General features: G+C 49.2%; 1 protein-coding gene across 1 annotated transcript in view; it reads left to right on the top strand.

The window, feature by feature from the left end:
* LOC115787879 (cell division control protein 42 homolog) overlaps nucleotides 1-18629 on the top strand; it is a 36445-nt gene that overhangs the window by 5109 nt on the left and 12707 nt on the right. The window contains exon 3 of the mRNA XM_030740650.1: nucleotides 11722-11794. Coding sequence (XP_030596510.1) covers nucleotides 11722-11794 — 73 coding nt within the window. The remainder of the gene's footprint in view (nucleotides 1-11721; nucleotides 11795-18629) is intronic.

The raw sequence follows: 18629 nt of genomic DNA, 5'->3' as shown, positions 1-18629 counted from the left end.
CTTCAGCTCTGCCTTCAACACCATCATCCCTGATCTCCTCCAAGACAAGCTGTCCCAGATGAACGTGCCAGATCCCATCTGCAGGTGGATCATTGACTTCCTGATGAACAGGAAGCAGCACGTGAGGCTGGGGAAGAATGTCTCGGACTCCCGGACCATCAGCACTGGCACTCCTCAGGGCTGTGTCCTCTCTCCTCTGCTCTTCTCCCTGTATACCAACTGCTGCACCTCTGACCACCAGTCTGTCAAGCTTATTAAGTTTGCAGACGACATGACTCTCATCGGACTCATCTCAGACGGGGACGAGTCGGCCTACAGGATGGAGGTCAAACGTCTGGTGTCCTGGTGCAGCCACAATAACCTGGTACTGAACGCCCAGAAGACAGTGTAGATTATAGTGGACTTTAGGAAGCACACAGCCCCTCTACCCTCCATCATCCTGACTGACACCCCCATCACCACAGTGGACTCTTTTCGCTTCCTGGGAACTACCATCACCCAGGACCTCAAGTGGGAGCCCACCATCACCTCTGTCGTCAAAAAGGCCCAGCAGAGGATGTACTTCCTGCGGCAGTTGAAGAAATTCAACTTGCCAGCAAGGACCATGGTGCAGTTCTATACTGCTATCATTGAGTCCATCCTCACCTCCTCCATCACTGTGTGGTACACTGGAGCCACCACTAGGGACAAACAGAGACTACAGCGCGTTGTGCACTCTGCTGAGAAGGTGATTGGCTGTAACCTCCCATCTCTCCAGGACCTGTACACCTCCAGGACACTGGGGCGTGCAGGTCGGATCACAGCCGACCACTCTCACCCTGGGCACAGACTTTTTGACCCTCTCCCCTCAGGCAGGAGGCTACGGTCCATACGGACCAGAACCTCCCGCCATAAGAACAGTTTCTTCCCCTCTGCTGTTGGACTCATGAACAATTACCTTAAGACTGTTACCACCACCCTCCACAAATGCTGATGACCCTATGTCTATGCACCTGTCTGACTGCACTGATGTACATATTAGTGGAATATAGTTTACATTCCTTTATCTTTTAATTAGTCTCTGCACTGTATATTTTGTAAGCTCTAATATATCTGTATATTTGCAATTTGTATACTTGTATATTGTCTTATAGTTTTTATACTTATTTGTTTTGTTTTTTTTTCTGTAAGCACGAAGTACCGCAGCAATTTCCTAATGCTGTGAACCTGTTCACCCATATGGCAATAAAAACCTTCTGATTCTGATTCTGATTCTGATATTATAGGGTGCTCAGCTCCTTCTAGCAGATGTCTCCATTGCTCTAGAGCTAACTTGACAGCCAGTAACTCACAATTGCCAACATCATAATTCCTCTCAGCGGGCATCAAGCGCTTGGAGAAGAAAGCACAAGGGTGCAACTTACCTCCAGGGTCCGTGCGCTGGGCGAGAACAGCCCCCACTCCTGAATCTCATGCATCCACCTTGACAATGAATTGCTTGTGTGGGTCGGGTTGACAAGTACTGGAGCAGAGCACAACTTTTCCTTTAAGCTTTGGAAGGGCCGATCAGCCTCATTTGTCCATGAAAAGGGCCTGGAAGTAGAGGTAAGAGAGTTCAAAGGCTGCTCAGTGTGCTTGTAGTTGCGGATAAACCTATGATAGAAATTAGCAAAGCCGAGGAAACATTGCAGTTGTTTTCTAGTGGTGGACTTGGGCCGTTCTAACATGGCTTAACACCTTAACAGAGTCTGTCTTTACTCGCCCTTTTTCAGTAATGTAGCTTAGAAAAGCAACACTGTCCAAGTGGTACTCAAATTTCTCATCTTTGACAAATAGTTTGTTTTCAAGGAGGCAGAGTACTTCCTGTACATGTCCGTGATGCTCCTCAAGGTCCCTGGAGAAAATCAAGATGTCGTCCAAATACACAAAAACACATTCAGAAAATCCCACAGCACATCATTAACCAGGGCCTGGAATACTGCTGGTGTGTTGGTTAAGCCAAAAGGCATAGCCAGATACTCAAAATGTCCGAGTGGCATATTAAAAGCAGTTTTCCATTCATCCCCCTCTCTTATTCTATTAGATAAATATGATTGAGCCCACTGCAGTGCAGTACCTTTAATACCTATAGTATGCTCTAATCTCTGTAATAAAATGTTATGGTCAACAGTATCAAAGCTGCACTGAGGTCCAACAGGACAAGCACAGAGATGAGTCCACTGTCAGAGGCTGTGAGAAGATCATTGGTAACCTTCACTAATGCTGTTTCTGTACTGTGATGAATTCTGAAACCTGACTGAAACTCTTCAAATAAACCGTTCCTCTGCAGATGATCAGTTAGCTGTTTTACAACTACTCTTTCAAGAATCTTTGAGAGAAAAGTAAGGTTGGATATTGGCCTATAATTAGCTAAGACAGCTCGGTCAAGTGATGGCTTTTTAATCGATCATTTTTAAGATAGAAGCATCAATAAATGGAAAGACTTGTTTGAACAGTCTAGTAGGAATGGGATCTAATAAACATGTTGATGGTTTGGAGGAAGTAACTATTGAAGATAACTCTGAAAGATCAACTGGAACGAAAGAATCTAAACAAATACCAGCAGTGCTGAAAGTAGCCGAACATGAAGATAAATCTTTGAGATGGTTATGAATAATTTTTTCTCTAATTGTTAAAATTTTATTTGTGAAGAAATTCATGATTTCATTACTAGTTAAAGTGAAAGGAATACTCGGATCAACAGAGCTCCGACTCTTTGTCAGAAGAGTCAGAGCTCTTCTGACAAAGAAACCTGGGGTTGTTCTTATTTTCTTCAGCTTTTTAATAGAGCAACAAACTCTTTTTCCAGGCTAAATGAGCATCTTCTAAATTAGTGAGACGCCACTCACTCTCCAGCTTACGGGTTATCTGCTTTAAGCTGTGCATTAGTGAATTATACCATGGAGTCAGGCACTTCTGATTTGAGGCTTTCCTTTTCAGAGGAGACACAGTATCCAAAGTCGTACACAGTGAGGATGTAACACTATTAACAAGTTAATCAGCCTCTGTGGCAGTAAAGTTTACTGCTGTAGTCAAATTTATTCCCCACTGTTGTGTAATCTTTTATTGTACACTTAAATGTTAAGAAGTTAGCTTACAAGAGGGTTTTCAGGAAATACTGTTGAATGTTCAGTTTCTGTCATATGTCACGATAATATCCAGAGTGTCATTAAAGTGGGGAGTGGGCTCATATGCATTTTGAGAGAAGCCAGTTGAGTCTAATGCAGTGTTGAGGATGTCATTTTCATCATCTACATGGATGTTAAAATCACCCATCCATCCATCCATCCATTTTCTTCCGCTTATCCGGGGCCGGGTCGCGGGGGCAGAAGCCTAAGCAGAGAAGCCCAAGCTTCCCTCTCCCCAGCCACCTCCTCCAGCCCATCCGGAGGGACCCCAAGGCGTTCCCAGGCCAGCCGAGATACACAATCTCTCCAGCGTGTCCTGGGTCTACCACGGGGCCTCCTCCCGGTGGGAGGAGTGATTATAGTGGGTGATTAAAATCACCCACTATAATTATTTTATCTGACTACTACAAATCCTTTTCATCCCATGTGGGACATAAGGCATCAGCAAAGGTTCTCCACTTGTTGCAGTTGTTGGTAGAATGTTGTGGCTTGCCCACTGACAGCCCCATGTCTTTGAGTTCTTGTACGGCGGTGCACCTCCAATTAATTTTGCTTGCTTTCACTTTCCAGGTGGTGTTCACTTCAGTGCAATCTTGGGGGTACATGACTGGTTCATTGTGAGGACATGACCCAGCCATCGCAATTAACTGTGCTTGACATCCATAGTGATGTTCTGGCTTTTGGTTCTTCTGTAAAGCTTTATTTTGGAGACTTTCATTGGCCAGAAAATGCAGCAGATCCTCCTGATCCATCTGTTGTGGAAGGTGCTTAGTTTTTTCATGTCACTCTTGGTCACTCTCCAGCATTCAGATCCATACAGCAGAACTGGCTTAACAAAACTATTGTACAGTCTGAGTTTTGTAGTTATGCTTTACTGCCTGGACTTCCAGATTAACTTGAATCTTGCAAAGGTACCCCTGGCTTTGCCAAGTCTTGCTGATATGTATTTTTGTGCTGCATTGTCTGTGCTAATGAAACTTCCAAGTTAGGTGAAATCACTAACCTCTTCTAGACAGGTGTTGTAACAGCTGCTATTTTGGCCAGGGCTCCCTCCCTCCCTCCTTCCCTCCCTCTAAAGCTTCCAGCTCTCGACAAAGACGGTTGCTTCCTTCTCTCTCTCCTGCCCTCCCCTATCTACCCGGCTTTGCTGCTTGCTCTAAGTGCCACACTGTCCGAATAAGAATCAACATGGATCTGGCAAACTGGGCCTTCAACACCATTGATTGTATTTTCTCGACTATGAGATCAGTTAAAGGGGAGCCCACATGTCCTAGTGGAACAGACCCGGTCGGATACGTCATTGACTCGTGGAGCATGTGGAGACCTGTGTGTCTTTCAGCACTATCGGTTGAGGACGTGGAAGTCGTATACATATTTGGCTTTTTGGTAACGGGAGCTTGGAGGATACCTGATTTACTGGGAAATTAAGAGAATCTGGGCAGCAGTTCAGCCCCTTGCGAGACTGCTTAACCAGATGGATGGGCTATGCAGAACCATACAGACTCAGACTCAATACCTATTGGACCTGAGCCGGAAGCTGGATGCTCGCAGTCCAGCTGCGAACATGCTTGCAGGTGAAGGGGATTAGATCTGGAGATAAGGGTACGTTTCTGCACAGCGAGGACGGTAACCGAGAAATTTGGACCATTTGATTTACTGAGAGTGTACCAGAGAACTGAAGGCTGTCGAAAAAAATACCAAGGCAGTATGTTCCAGAACATCTGCATTTATCAGGAATTCGGCTCCCTTAGCTGTCCTTGAGGCCGGTAATCTTATCTCACCAGGATGATGTGTAATAGATGCTCTTCCCCCTCCCTTCTCTCTGTGATTTGTGTGACCTGGGATCTGGTGTACCACAACCGCTGACATACGACCATCACTATCAGCAAACTGTTTGGGCAGGGAGCTAGGTCCTGGCTCCATAATGCCCTGATCCCCCTTGTCTCCGTTGGCACCCCAAACCCTACCCGGCCCCACCCTCACCATATTACTATCAAATGTACTATATGCTTTGCTGAGGTGTTTTTTGGAATCTGGTACTGTGCTCATAATGAGCATAGTACGAGATGAATTTTTTTTAACCTAACTATCCTATTGTTTCTGTTTTCTTTCCTACTTAAATCAGTGGTGCCCTTGGGGCGGTGGCCGCAGACACTTATCTCCCCTATGTGGAGTTTTGTCTGTCCTCTTGGATGAGTGTTCTGGAATGCAATTTTATTGTATGTCTTGATATATAATGACAATAAAATTCTTCTTGATTCTTGATTCTTGAGGTCTCCCTTGTAAAAGAGATTGCTATCGCAGTGGGACTTCCTGGTAAAATAAAGGTAATAAGAATAATAATAATGTTTCTAGTGTTATCCACTCCTTGGTTTTCTTCTTTCTGTAACCCAAGTTATTGGTTTCCAGTCTGTTGACATTCAGGCATTTCCTGGGTTGGGTCTGCAGATCAGTCCTCTTTATCCTTAGCCTTACGGTGGCAGTAAGCAATTAGTGGTCACTGTAGATCACCTCTGACATCTTTAAGGGAGCTTCACCTCTTGCCACTGACGATAACATGGCCAGTTTGTTTGACAATGTTACTGTTGGGCAACTTCCAGGTAAATTTGTTTATTTACCTGGGGGACGATAGAATCTCCTACCACAGAGTTAACAAGGCACTCACCATTGTCATTCCTGGTACCGTAACCGTGTTTTCCCATGGCACACTTTCTGTCTGTGCTATCAGAGCCAATTTTGGCATTCATATCTCTGGTGACCAGAACCATATCATGCTGAGGGACTTTGGAGACTATGTGTGCTGTAGTGCTTCATACCAGTTGTTCTTGTCCTCATTAGTTGGTGAATTTACAATGTGCAGTTGAAGAATGTTCTGATCATCCTCTCACCAAAGCATCACCCACTCAAGCAGTGTCTTTATATGTTTTTGGCTATTATGAGGGCTACACCATGCATATATTTACTGTCATGTGATGGATCCATTGCTGGTGACTCCTTTTCCAGATCCTGTCCAACAACATCGTGTGCCATATGAGCAGACAGCAAGTGGATCAATTAATCAGTTACAGATAGTTTTGATCTTAGCTCATCCATCCATCCATCCATCCATCCATTCTCTTTCGCTTATCTGGGGCCAGATCGCGGGGGCAGGAGCCTAAGCAGAAAAGCCCAGGCTTCCCTCTCCCCAGCCATCTCCTCCAGCTCATCCGGAGGGACCCCAAGGCATTCCCAGGCCAGCAGAGAGATATAATCTCCCCAGCTTGTCCTGGGTCTGCCACGGGGCCTCCTCCCGGTGGGACATGCCCAGAACACCTCACCCAAGAGGCGGCCAGGAGGCATCCTAATCAGATGCCCGAGCCACCTCAACTGACTCCTTTCAATGTGGAGGAGCAGCGGCTCTACTCTGAGCCCCTCCCAGATGGCTGCACTCCTCACCTTATCTCTAAGGGAGAGGTCAGCCAGTAAATCACAGCTTCGCTTTTACACTAAGCTCCCTCTTCACCATGACAGACCGGTGCAGAATCCACATCATTACATTAGAAGCCCCGATCCGTCTGTCGATCTCCCGCTCCCTTGGTCACTCGTGAACAAGACCCCGAGATACTTGAACTTCTCCACTTGGGGCAGGAACTCATCCCTGAGCCAGAGAGGGCACTCCACCCTTTTCCGGCTGAGGACCATGCCGCAGACTTAGAGGTGCTGATTCTCATGCCAGCCGCTTCACACTCAGCTGCAAACCGTTCCACTGCAAGCTGGAGGCCACCCCCTGATGAACCCAGCAGGACCGCATCATCTGCAAAGAGCAGAGATGAGACTCTGAGGCCACCAAGGAAGAAGCCTTCCGCCACATGGCTACACCTAGAAATACTGTCCATAAAAATTATGAACAGAATCAGTGACAAAGGGCAGCCCTGACGGAGTCCAACACCCACAGGAAATGAATCTGACTTATTACTAGCTATATGGACCAAGCTCTCACTGCGGTTGTACAGAGACTGAATGGCCCGCAACAATGGGCCAGACACCCCATACTCCCATAAGATACCCCGAGGAACACGGTCGAATGCCTTCTCCACAAAGCACATGTAGACTAGTTGGGCAAACTCCCACGCACACTCAAATATCCTTGAGAGGATAAATAGCTGGTCCAGCGTTCCAAGACCAGGACGAAAACCGCATTGTTCCTCCTGGATCCGAGGTTCGACTAACGGGCAGACCCTCCTTTCCAACACCCTGGCATAGACTTTACCAGAGAGGCTGAGTAGTGTGATCCCCCGAAAGTTGGAGCACACCCTCTGGTCTCCCTTCTTAAAGATGGGGACCACCACCCCGGTCTGCCAATCCAAGGGCACTGCCCCAGATCTCCATGCGATGTTGCAGAGGCGCATCAACCAAGATAGCCCTACAACATCAAGAGCCTTAAGGAACTCAGGGCAAATCTCATCCACCCCAGGGGCCCTGCCACCAAGTTTAACCATCTCAGTGACCTCGCCCACAGTGTTGGGTGAGTCATCCCCCTCATCCCCAGACTCTGCTTCCACTACAGAAGGCGTGTCAGTGGGATTCAGGAGGTCCTCGAAGTATTCCTTCCACCGTCCGACTATAGCCTCAGTTGAAGTCAGCAGCACCCCACCCGCACTATAAACCATGTGAGTGGAGCAACGCTTTCCCTTCCTGAGTCGCCTGACGGTTTGCCAGAATTGCTTCGATGCCGTCCGAAAGTCTTTTTCTATAGCTTCACCGAACTCATCCCACACCCAAGTTTTTGCTTTGCACTGCCCAAGCTGCATTCTGTTTGGCCTGCTGATACCTGTCAGCTGCCTCTGGAGTCCCACAGGCTAACCAAGCCCAATAGGACTCTTTCTTCAGCTTGGTGGCTCCCTTCACCTCCAGTGACCACCATCTGGTTCAGGGGTTACCACCACGACAGGCACCAATCACCTTGCAGCCATAGCTCTGAGCAGCTACCTCAACAATGGAGATGCGGAACACGGTCTATTCGGACTCAATGTCCTCAGCCTCCCTTGGAATGCTGTCGAAGTTCTGCTGGAGGTGGGAGTTGAAGATCTCACGGACTAGGGCTTCTCCCAGGCATTCCCAGTGCGTGTTTAGGTGCGCCAGGTGTGTCCAGCATCTTCCCCCACCACCTGATCCAACTCACCACCAGGTGCTAATCAGTTGACAGCTCAGCTCCTCTCTTCGCCCGAGTGTCCAGAACATACAGCCACAGATCTGGTGATACGATTACAAAATTGATCATCAACCTGCGACCTAGGGTGTCCCGGTGCCATGTACACTTATGGACATCCTTATGTTCGAACATGGTGTTCGGTATGGACAAACTGTGGTTTGCACAGAAGTCCAATACCAAAACACCATTCGGATTCAGATCGGGCAGGCTTTTCCTCCCAATCATGCCCCTCCAGGTCTCACTGTCATTGCCCACGTGAGCATTGAAGTCTACCAGCAAGACGATGGAGTCACCAGATGGAGCACCCTCGAGTGCCCCGCCCAGCAACTCCAAAAAGGGTGGGCACTCTGAATTGCCATTTGGCGCATAAGCGCAAACAGTCAGGACCCATTCCCTGGCCCAAAGGTGCAGGGAAACAACCCTCTCATTCACCAGTGAAAACTCCGACGTACAGGCAGCAAGCCAGGCGTGTTAGTGCATGTTTTTTGCTTGTGAAGGAATGAGTCATAAACACTTTAGTCTTCATGCAAGAGATTTTATATATTGAAGATTCAGAAAAACCACATGTACATGGATCTTCTCAGCTTGGAAAATCGCAGTCTGCAATCAGTTACCTGCAACGAACCTCACCAGAGAAGAAGACTTCCTCTAAGCTAACCTAACATTTTATTTCACTACTACTCACAACCCTATTGGTTCAAAAAGGTGGGGGTGGGCTTTGGTTTAGAACCTTGCCTTCCCTTGTTGGTACCTTGAGCTGGTTCCAGCCCCTTGGCACGGCTCGTCCAATCGGCTGCACAAAACAGGTGGGGGCGGGCTGTGGTTTAAACTTTTGGCCCGCCCCTTCGTGGGTGCACAGGCTGGTCCCAGCCTCTTGGCACATCCAATCAGCGGCCCAGAAACCCTAAACAGGAAGGGAAACACCTACAGAGCAGACCATGCTCTCGGGACGTGGCTATTTTGCATTTTCCTGAAGCAGTGGGAGGGGGGTGATGTTTACTGTTCACCTCTCACTTTAATAAGTGCAGTGTTTTAGCGATTTTATCAGGGACTTTACGTACCAAACATATTTTCCCAGTCACAACAGCTGAGCAACAAGATTAGTGCATCACTGAAGCCTGAATTTACCAAGGTTCTTGTACAAGACGTATTTTTCCCGAGCCGTGATGGCTCGGCTGAACACCGAGATTAATGCATATTTTTATAGCTGTGAGAACACTCTGACCTCTGATTTTACATTTTATCTGCTCTCTGTGTCTCTATCTCTTAATTTGAATTCTTTAGCCCACTGCTTCAGACAATGCATAGTTATTTAGTTCAATCATTATCTAAGTCAAATAATAGTTTTTAATTCCCCTCTGCCCTTTAGCGTTTTGAGCCAGCTGCTGAATTGTTATTTGAGTAAAAACAAGTCCCAACAGGCAGATACGAGGATACCCACCCCAGCTCGCCGCCTCTCACCGAGGGCAACTCCAGACTGGAACAGAGTCCAGCTGCTCTCCAGGAGACTGGTTCCAGAGCCCAGGCCATGTGTTGAGGTGAACCCAACTATATCTAGCTGGTATCTCTCAACCTCATGCACTAGTTCAGGCTCCTTCCCCACCAGAGAGGTGACATTCCATGTCCCAATAGCCAGTCTCGATAGCTGGGGATCCTCCATGAATCGCCACCTTATCGTGGTGGAGGGGTTTGTGTCCCCCAGTGATCCCAGGAGCTATGTTGCTTGGGGGCTTGTCCCCCTGGTAGGGTCTTCCATGGCTATGGGTGAGGGTCCAGACAAAGAGCGGTTCAGAAGACCCCTATGTCTAAAACAACGAGGGAAGAGTTTACCCTGCCCAGGATAGGGTTACCAGGGCCCCACCTTGGAGCCAGGGAGCTCAAGGGAGAGTATCTGGTGCCTGGGCGCAGCCCGAAGAGGTTACATGGGCCCACCCTCCTGTAGGCTCACCACCTGCAGGAAACGTCGTAGGGGTCAGGTGCAGTGTATGTCGGGTGGTAGCCAAGGGCGGAGGCCCTGGCGGACTGATCTTAGCTCATTATTTGTATAACCCATACATGTCCGAAGAATCAGTTTCTTGCATTCCAACATCTCCACCACCATGTTTAAGACCAACGAGCTGTCAAATGTCAGGAAAAAGACCGCAGACCTGCACAGGGCTGGAATTTACAAGACCATCAGAAAGAAGCTTGGTGAGAAGGTAGAAACTGTTGGTGGGATTACTCAGAAATGCAAGAAATATAAAATGACCATCAATCGCTCTGTCTGGAGCTCCATGCGAGATTTTGCCTCGTGGGGTGAGCATGATCATGAGAAAGGTGTTAGGTCAACCCAAAACTACATGGGAGAAGCTTTTTCATGATCTGAGCACAGTCACCAAGAATACCATTGGTAAAACACTACATTACACTGTAATGGATTTAAATCTTTCATTGCCCACAGGGTCCCCCTGCTCAAGAAGGCAAATGTACAGGTCAATCTTAAGCTTGCCAGTGAACATCTAAATGATTCAGAGAAGGCTTGGGAGAAAGTGCTGTGGTCAGATAAAACCAAAATCGAGCTCGTTGGCATCTACTCAACCTGCCATGTTTAGAGGAACAGAAATACTGAGTGGGAGCCAAAGAACGGCAGCACGGTGGTGCAATAGTTAGCACTGCTGCCTCACAGTTAGAATAACATCAGGAAGGTCTGGGTTCGATTCCACCTTGGCCCAGGCCTCTCCCTCTCTCCGTGTGGAATTTACATGTTCTCCCTGTGCTTGCGTGGGTTTCCTCCGGGCACTCCGGTTTCCTCCCACATTCCAAAGACATGCACTTACTGGGGTTAGGTTAATTGGCTACAATCCATTCGCTTCCGCTCATCCTGTTCAGGGTCGCAGGGTCGCTGGAGCCTATCCCAGCTGTCATAGGGCGAGAGGCAGGGTACACCCCGAACAGGTCGCCAGGCTGTCGCAGGGCTAACACAGAGAGACAAACAACCTTTCACACTCACATTCACACTTATGGGCAAATTAGAGTAGCCAATTAACCTAACCCCAGTAAGTGAGCAAACTTACAAATTCAGCAGGGGATCAAATAATTATTTTCTCCACTGTAAATACCAGTCCTTTTATAGAATTAAAGAAACATTCAGAAAAAACTGACAAATCTCAATTTAAACAATTTATTCCTTTATTAATTTTTTAAACAGTCCATAAGTCTGCTTCCAGTTTTGGTTTGAATTACGTTTGTAATCATATCTTTCAAACATGTTTACTTCTTTTCTTTCTGCTCTCTCGTCTTGTTCTGTAACCTCTGTCTCTGCTGTCATTGCCAGGTGACTGTCTTTTTTCACAAGTTCTGTCTCTGGTCTCTATTTGCTCATTCCTCACACTCTGTCTCTTCCAGGTGTCTAACAATTTTGTCATGACGGTGATGATCAGAGAGATGGAGTACACTCTGAAAGTATGTGACACTTCAGGTAAAAACAAATCTGCACAGTATTCATAACAGCAGCAGTAGCACATGTAGTAGTACTACAGTAGTAGCAGCGCTATTACTTGAAGAGTATCTCAACTGCTTGTTTTCCCAGTTAGAAAATCATGTAAAGCTGAATAAACAAACAATCCTATAGTAAAATATGTTAAAGGATTTTGAAGGATCTTCAATTACTGGTAAATATGATTTTTAAAAAAAAGTTGGCAACAATCTTTAATTCTTTATTTTATTTGAATAATATTTGATAATAGAGATAACATTCATTGTTTGGTATTTTAATAATTCTTATCTTGTGGAAATTATTCATTTCCATTTTCTTTCATTTATCCATGCCCGGGTCACAGAGAAGCCCAGACCTCCCTCTCCCCAGCCACTTCCTCCAGCTTACCCAGGGAACACAGAGGTGTTCCCAGGTCAGCAAAGAGATAGAATCTCTCCAGTGTGTGTTGGATCTGTCCGGGGCCTCCTCCCGGTAGAACATGCCCAAACCACCTCAGCTTGCTCGTATCAATGTGGAGGAGTAGTGGCTCCCCTCTCTCCTCACTCATGAAGACCCCAAGATACTTAAACTCCTCCACTTGAGGCAGCAAACACATCCTTGAGCCAGAGTGGGCACTCCACCCTTTTCGGGCTGAGGACCTCAGTGGAAATTACTATTATTTTAAATATACTGGTATTGGTTGCTGCTGCAGTTGCACAAGACTGTGGCTGCATTTAAGTGTTGACCACAGCCTGTATATAAAAGATTGATATAGCCATCAGACACCACCCACTGGTTTTGAAGACTCCACCTTTACCACTTGGCCACTGCCATATTGTGTTGTGGTCCTGGGCCGTGGGCCCAGCATTTTATGTTTTAGTTCCTTTTTGGTTCTGCTATCATATTTTCCTGTTCTGTTATTGTTTACATATTGATTTCTGGTTCCCCAGTGCCTTGTGTGTCAAGTCTGTGTGGTTATCCTGTTTGTGTTATTTCCTGTCTTATTTTGGTAGTATCTTGTTTCTTGTGCAGTGTGTCCAGTTTTGCTTCCCCCAGTCTCGTTAGTATGATTCTGTCCACCTGTTCTCTCCAGCTGTCTCCTGTTGTCCCTCGTCAGCCCCTGTGTATATATTGTCTTTATTTCCCTCTGTTTTCTGTTGCGATGTCATCTTTGTTTTCCTGCTGTGTGCATTTCCAGCCATGAGTGAGTTTCAGTTTTCCATGTTTTGGCAACAATAAAGCTGAGAGATTTTTGAGTTTACGTCTGTCTCTGGAGTCTGCATTTTGAGGTCCTACTCTGCCTGCCACAGCAGTTCATGATAGTACGTCGCAACCATGGACCTCGCGGACTCCAGTTTTGCTGTGGCAGAGGGAACTACCACTCAACTTGTGGACTATAATCTGTGTCTGTGCTGATGACCCTGCCAAGAGGCTGATTCAAATCAGAATCCTGGAGAATTTTCTTTTGTCCACAACCTGCCTACAGACATTTCTGACACCCCCTTTTTGATTCAAATGGTCTCAGCATTAAGAGCCAATTTACATTTTGAACTTCTTGGTATTGGCAGCCCAGTGTCAGGTGTATCCACCCCAACACTGCTTTCTGCCCTAACTACTTGGTTACTGCAGGTCACTTCATCCCCTCTGCTTCAATCTGTGGATTCACCTTCATCACAGCACTGGGATTTGTCGCCACCGCCAGCCCCATGCAGCGGGAAGCAGGGTTCCCGACAGTGTCACAGACAGCCACAAACTGCTGGCCCTGCAAGCCCTGCACCCGAATCTGTTCCGCGGGTGGGAGTGGCCGAGGACAGGCTCACTCCAGCACCCGCTCTGTTTCCTTGGGTGGGGGCAGCTAGGCCCCAGCTTCCTCTTCAGACTGTCGCACCTCCGCCAGAATCTTCAGCACCGCTTGCAGCCACGCCTCTACCAGTCTTCAGCACCACCTGCAGCCACGCCTCCGCCAGTGTCTTCAGCGACGCCTGCAGCCACACCTCCGCCAGAGTCTTCAGCGCCACCTGCAGCCGCGCCTCCGCCAGTATCTTCAGCGACACCTGCAGCCGCGCCTCCGCCAGTGTCTTTAGTGCCTGCTTTTTGCTGTGAGCATTCTATTTCTGCTGCTGTTTTATGGATTGACACCATTGTTAATACATTGACCACAGAAGAAACTGTGTGTTTTAAGAATGTGGATGCATTAAAGACTGTGAGCTTTGCTCCTGATTAACCTGTCCCTGCACCCATTCTGTTTCTGTGGGTGGGAGCGGCCGAGGACAGGCTCACTCCTGCACCCATTCCTGTTCCTTGGGTGGGGGACGCCAGGTCCAAGCCTTCATGACAGCCTGCACCACAGTCACGCATGTCAGCTGCAGAAGCTCCCCAGCAGCCTCAGTTTCAGTCAGCTGCAGCAGCAGCTTCCCCTCCGCCCCAGTCTCCGTCAGCAGCAGCTTCCCCTCCGCCCCAGTCTCCGTCAGCAGCAGCTTCCCCTCCGCCCCAGTCTCCGTCAGCAGCAGCTTCCCCTCAGCTTCAGTCTCTGTCAGCAGCAGCTTCCCCTCAGCCTCAGTCTCTGTCAGCTGCAGCTTCCCCTCAGTCTCAGTCAGCTGGAGTAGAAGCTTGCCAGCCTCAGTCAGTGCCTCCAGAGTTAGCTGCAGCAGCTTCCCCGCAGCTCCAGTCAGAGCCCCAGTCTCTCACGTCAGCTTCCCCGTAGCTCCAGTCAGAGCCTCAATCAGGGGTCGCATTTCCCTGGTCAGAGCCCCTGTCAGAGTCTCTGATAGCTGCAGTAGCTGCAGTAGTGCCCTGCACCACAACCCAAGCCTGCACACCAGGGGCACACCCAGAAGGCCCTGTTCTGCCCAAGGGTCCCGGTCAGCCCGAGCATCCAGTTCTGTGCGAGCCCCATCGGGAGCCTGAGGGTCCCGCTCAGGCCGAGTGTCCGGCTCCATCTGAGCCCTCTGCCTCGTCTCATTGGCGCCGCTGGGAGCGCGGTAGGCCAATGAGACGAGGCCTACCGCGCCTCATTGGCGCGGTCTCATGAGACAGGACATGAGAGAGCACGGTCGGCCACCTATCCGGCTTCACCGCCGCTGGGAGTGCAGTGGGCCTCCTGTGTCGTCTCGCTGCTGCCGCTGGAAGCACATTGGCCTCCTGCCTCGCTTTACCTCTGCTGCTGGGATCGCGGTCGGCCCCCTGACTCACTTCACCACCGCCACTGGGAGCACATTTGGCCCCCTGCCTTGCTTTGCCGCCGCCACTGGGACTGCAGTCAGTTCCAGGGTGTCCCGCGGCCCTTGGCTCTGATCCCTTTGCCTGGAAGGCCCCCCGACCTGTCTGGACTGTGTTTAGCACCTTGGCCTGGGCGTCCCCCTGAACTGTCTGGACTTTGCTGTTTGGTCCTTGAGCCCGGGGGGTCCCCTGAATTGGTTTGCATTTGTTCTGCCTCATTTTGGACTGCTTTTTCTGGCCTGGTGCCTTTGCCTTTTGTTCTGGACACTGTTTTTCTTTGGACTTTTGCCCAGCCTTGTGCTGCCACTTTTTGTTTGGTTTTGGCCCATGTCTGGACTCTTATGTTTTGTTCTTGTTTTAGGATTTATGACAGGGCACACACCCTCACAGGCACCCATTTCCAAATGATAACTGGACATTACAGGTGTAGTTAAACCACAACAGGGACTTCCTTGCGCTTAATGCCTGAAATCAAAACGACGAATGCCGTGAAGTGGCTCATGGTGCTGTGATGTCCTTGATACTCACAGAAAAGGTATTTCACTGCAACTGAAACCCATTAAATTTTGAAATTAAACTGTATTGTTTTTTCTATTCAAAAGCATGATGAAAATTGCCAATTGCTGCACACCTGTAATAGAATACCAAAGCACACAAACAAAAAGAGGACAGAGCAAAAAACCAACATCAGCAACAACAAACAGCACCTGAAAGAGAAGTATAAAACTGAAAACAAGCATATACACTTGTTCTGTTGCGTGTGTGTGTGTGTGTGTGTGTGTGTGTGTGTGTGTGTGTGTGTGTGTGTGTGTGTGTGTGGTGGGTGGGTGTGTGTGTGTGTGTGGGTGGGTGTGTGTGTGTGTTTGTCATGAAACGTACTTGGTAAGGAGCGTGAGAAGCCACAATAATGACCCTGAGAGCCAAAGATAGCCAGAGATAGACCCAGGAAACCCAGGCCACCCACAGCCCCCCCACAGGCACCGAAGCCCCGAGACCACACATCTCAATGACAACCGCGTGCCCCCACCAGGGGCCGGCCACCCCCGCAGGAGCCAGGGGCGGGCCCCAGGACCCCAGGCGCCCGAGAGCCGCCCGACACTGAGCAGAAAATCCCCCCCCCCCCACACACACACACACACACACACACACACACACACACACACACACACACACAGAAGCAGCCCGTCCCCACCTGAACAACAACCCCCAAAGGAGCCAGCCAACAGCCACACCAAAACACACAGCCCTGAGCCCTGGAACCACCGAGTGCCCCCCTCCTGGGCGGGCAGCAACAACTAACGGGGAGCAAACATGTCCTACAGGGGGTGAGGCACAGCAAACCTCAGACCCAGAACCAGACACACACACAGACACACACACACACACACACACACACACACACACACTTCCACTCATCAACCCATCTTCCGATGCGTGGGCCAATGACTGCCCCCAGAGCCATCAGTCACTCCAGAGCACAGCCAGCCCCACCCCTGACACCTTAGCCAACCCCCCGCCCAGGTCGGGTGCAGGAAACAGAGGAATAAAAAGACCTGCCTACTCCCCTCCCCACTCATTTGGAAGTTGAAATGTTGGGTGTATGTGTTGAAATATGTGAGTGTATGAAGTGTAAAAAGTTTGTCTGTATGAAAACTAGAGTGCTATTAAAATTGAGGGGACCGATACATGAGCACCATACATGAGCACCTGACTGCCAATCAGCAGAATTCACCCCAGAACAATACCAACCCCGAAGCCAGCACCCAATGCCCAGTCACGGAAGGCAGTCCCCAACACCAGTCAACCACAAATACACATATACACACACACAAGAAAGGGGACAAGACAAACTGGCTTGAGTCCAGGACAAGCTGCTCCCAACCCTCCTATGCTATCCCACAACTGGGGACAGCCGCTTCCTCACCTGATCGCTCTGAACAGGTGTACAAGACCATATAGTGTGCATGTAGTTCTCGGCAGTATTGCCTGCACAGTAGGTACATATGTTTGTGAATACAGCACTCTGGCTGTATTCTGACACCTTTTTCTCCCGACCCGACTTGGCCTCGGGAGATACTGCGTTTCCAGTGGGCCAGCTCAAACAAATGACCCAGGTCACGGACAAGGCCCCGAGGGAAAAGAGCCGGCGTAAGAGAGAGGCTGAGGCGCAGAGCGCACCAAACGCCACTGCCGAGCATCCTGTTGGCTAATGTCCAGTCACTGGATAACAAGCTGGACGAACTCAGGGCCAGGATACAGTTTCAGAGGGACATAAGGGACTGCAACATCATCTGTCTCACGGAGACATGGCTGACCCCCCTCATACCGGACCACGCCGTACAGCCGTCGGAGTTCTTCAGTGTTCATCGCACGGACAGAACGAGTGAGTCTGGAAAATCAAGAGGAGGAGGTGTGTGCCTAATGATTAATAACAACTGGTGTGACAGTAGGAATGTTGTCCTTCTGAAACAATCATGTTCACCTAACCTGGAGCTCCTAACCCTGAAATGCCGTCCCCACTACCTGCCCCGCGAGTTTACTTCGGTCATCTTCAGCGCCGTCTATATTCCACCTCAGGCGGACACAAACACTGCACTATCCGAGCTACATGAGGCGATTTCCACCTATCAGGCTAACCAGCGTGATGCGGCTCTCATCGTAGCCGGGGACTTTAACAGTGCAAACTTGAAAAAGGTGATACCGGAATTGATTCAACACATCGACTGCCCCACCAGAGGAGAGAGGACCCTAGACCACTGCTACTCTACATTCAAAGATGGCTACAAAGCAAAGCCTCTTCCGCCTTTTGGGAAGTCTGACCACACCTCTGTGCTTCTCATGCCGAAATACAAACAACGGCTCAGGCAGGAACCCCCTGCTGTGAGAGAAGTGACACGGTGGTCTGATCAAACAGAGGCCGCTCTGCAGGGTGCGTTGGATTCAACCGACTGGGACATGTTTCGCAGCAGCGCGGGCGGAGACATCGAGGAGTTTACGGAAACTGTTGTGGGATTTATTGGGAAAGTTGTTGAAGACACTTCACTTAGGAGGACCATCAGGACTTTTCCCAACCAGAAGCCGTGGGTGGATAAATCTGTCCGCGACGCCCTGAGGTCCCGCACCGTTGCCTACAACTCCGGCCTCGCCTCTGGGAACATGGAGGACTACAAGGTTGCATCATACAAAGTCCGCAGAGCGGTGAAAGAGGCTAAACATCGCTACGGCCGCAGACTGGAACAGCAACTACAACAGTCTGACTCCAGGGGACTGTGGCAGGGACTACGCACCATCACGGACTACAAAGCACCACACACACACCCGGTGAGTGCCGACGTTTCTCTGGCTGATGAACTCAACATCTTCTTTGCGCGCTTTGAGTCGGGAAGCCGACAGCCCGCTGCGCTCCCGGCCGGAGGGGCGGAGACACTCACTGTGACGGAGCGCGACGTGAGGAGGGCGTTTAGACGTGTAAACACCAGGAAAGCGGCTGGACCAGACGGTATTAGTGGACGTGTCCTTAAGACCTGCGCTGACCAGCTGGCACCTGTGTTTACACTGATATTCAACCTCTCACTGAAACTGTGTGTGATTCCCACCTGCTTTAAAAAGTCCATCATAG

The sequence above is a fragment of the Archocentrus centrarchus genome, chromosome 11 (genome assembly GCF_007364275.1).
Source record: "Archocentrus centrarchus isolate MPI-CPG fArcCen1 chromosome 11, fArcCen1, whole genome shotgun sequence".
NCBI lineage: Eukaryota > Metazoa > Chordata > Actinopteri > Cichliformes > Cichlidae > Archocentrus > Archocentrus centrarchus.
The sequence above is the reverse complement of the archived record's forward strand: the minus strand, read 5'-3'. Positions and strand labels throughout refer to the sequence as shown.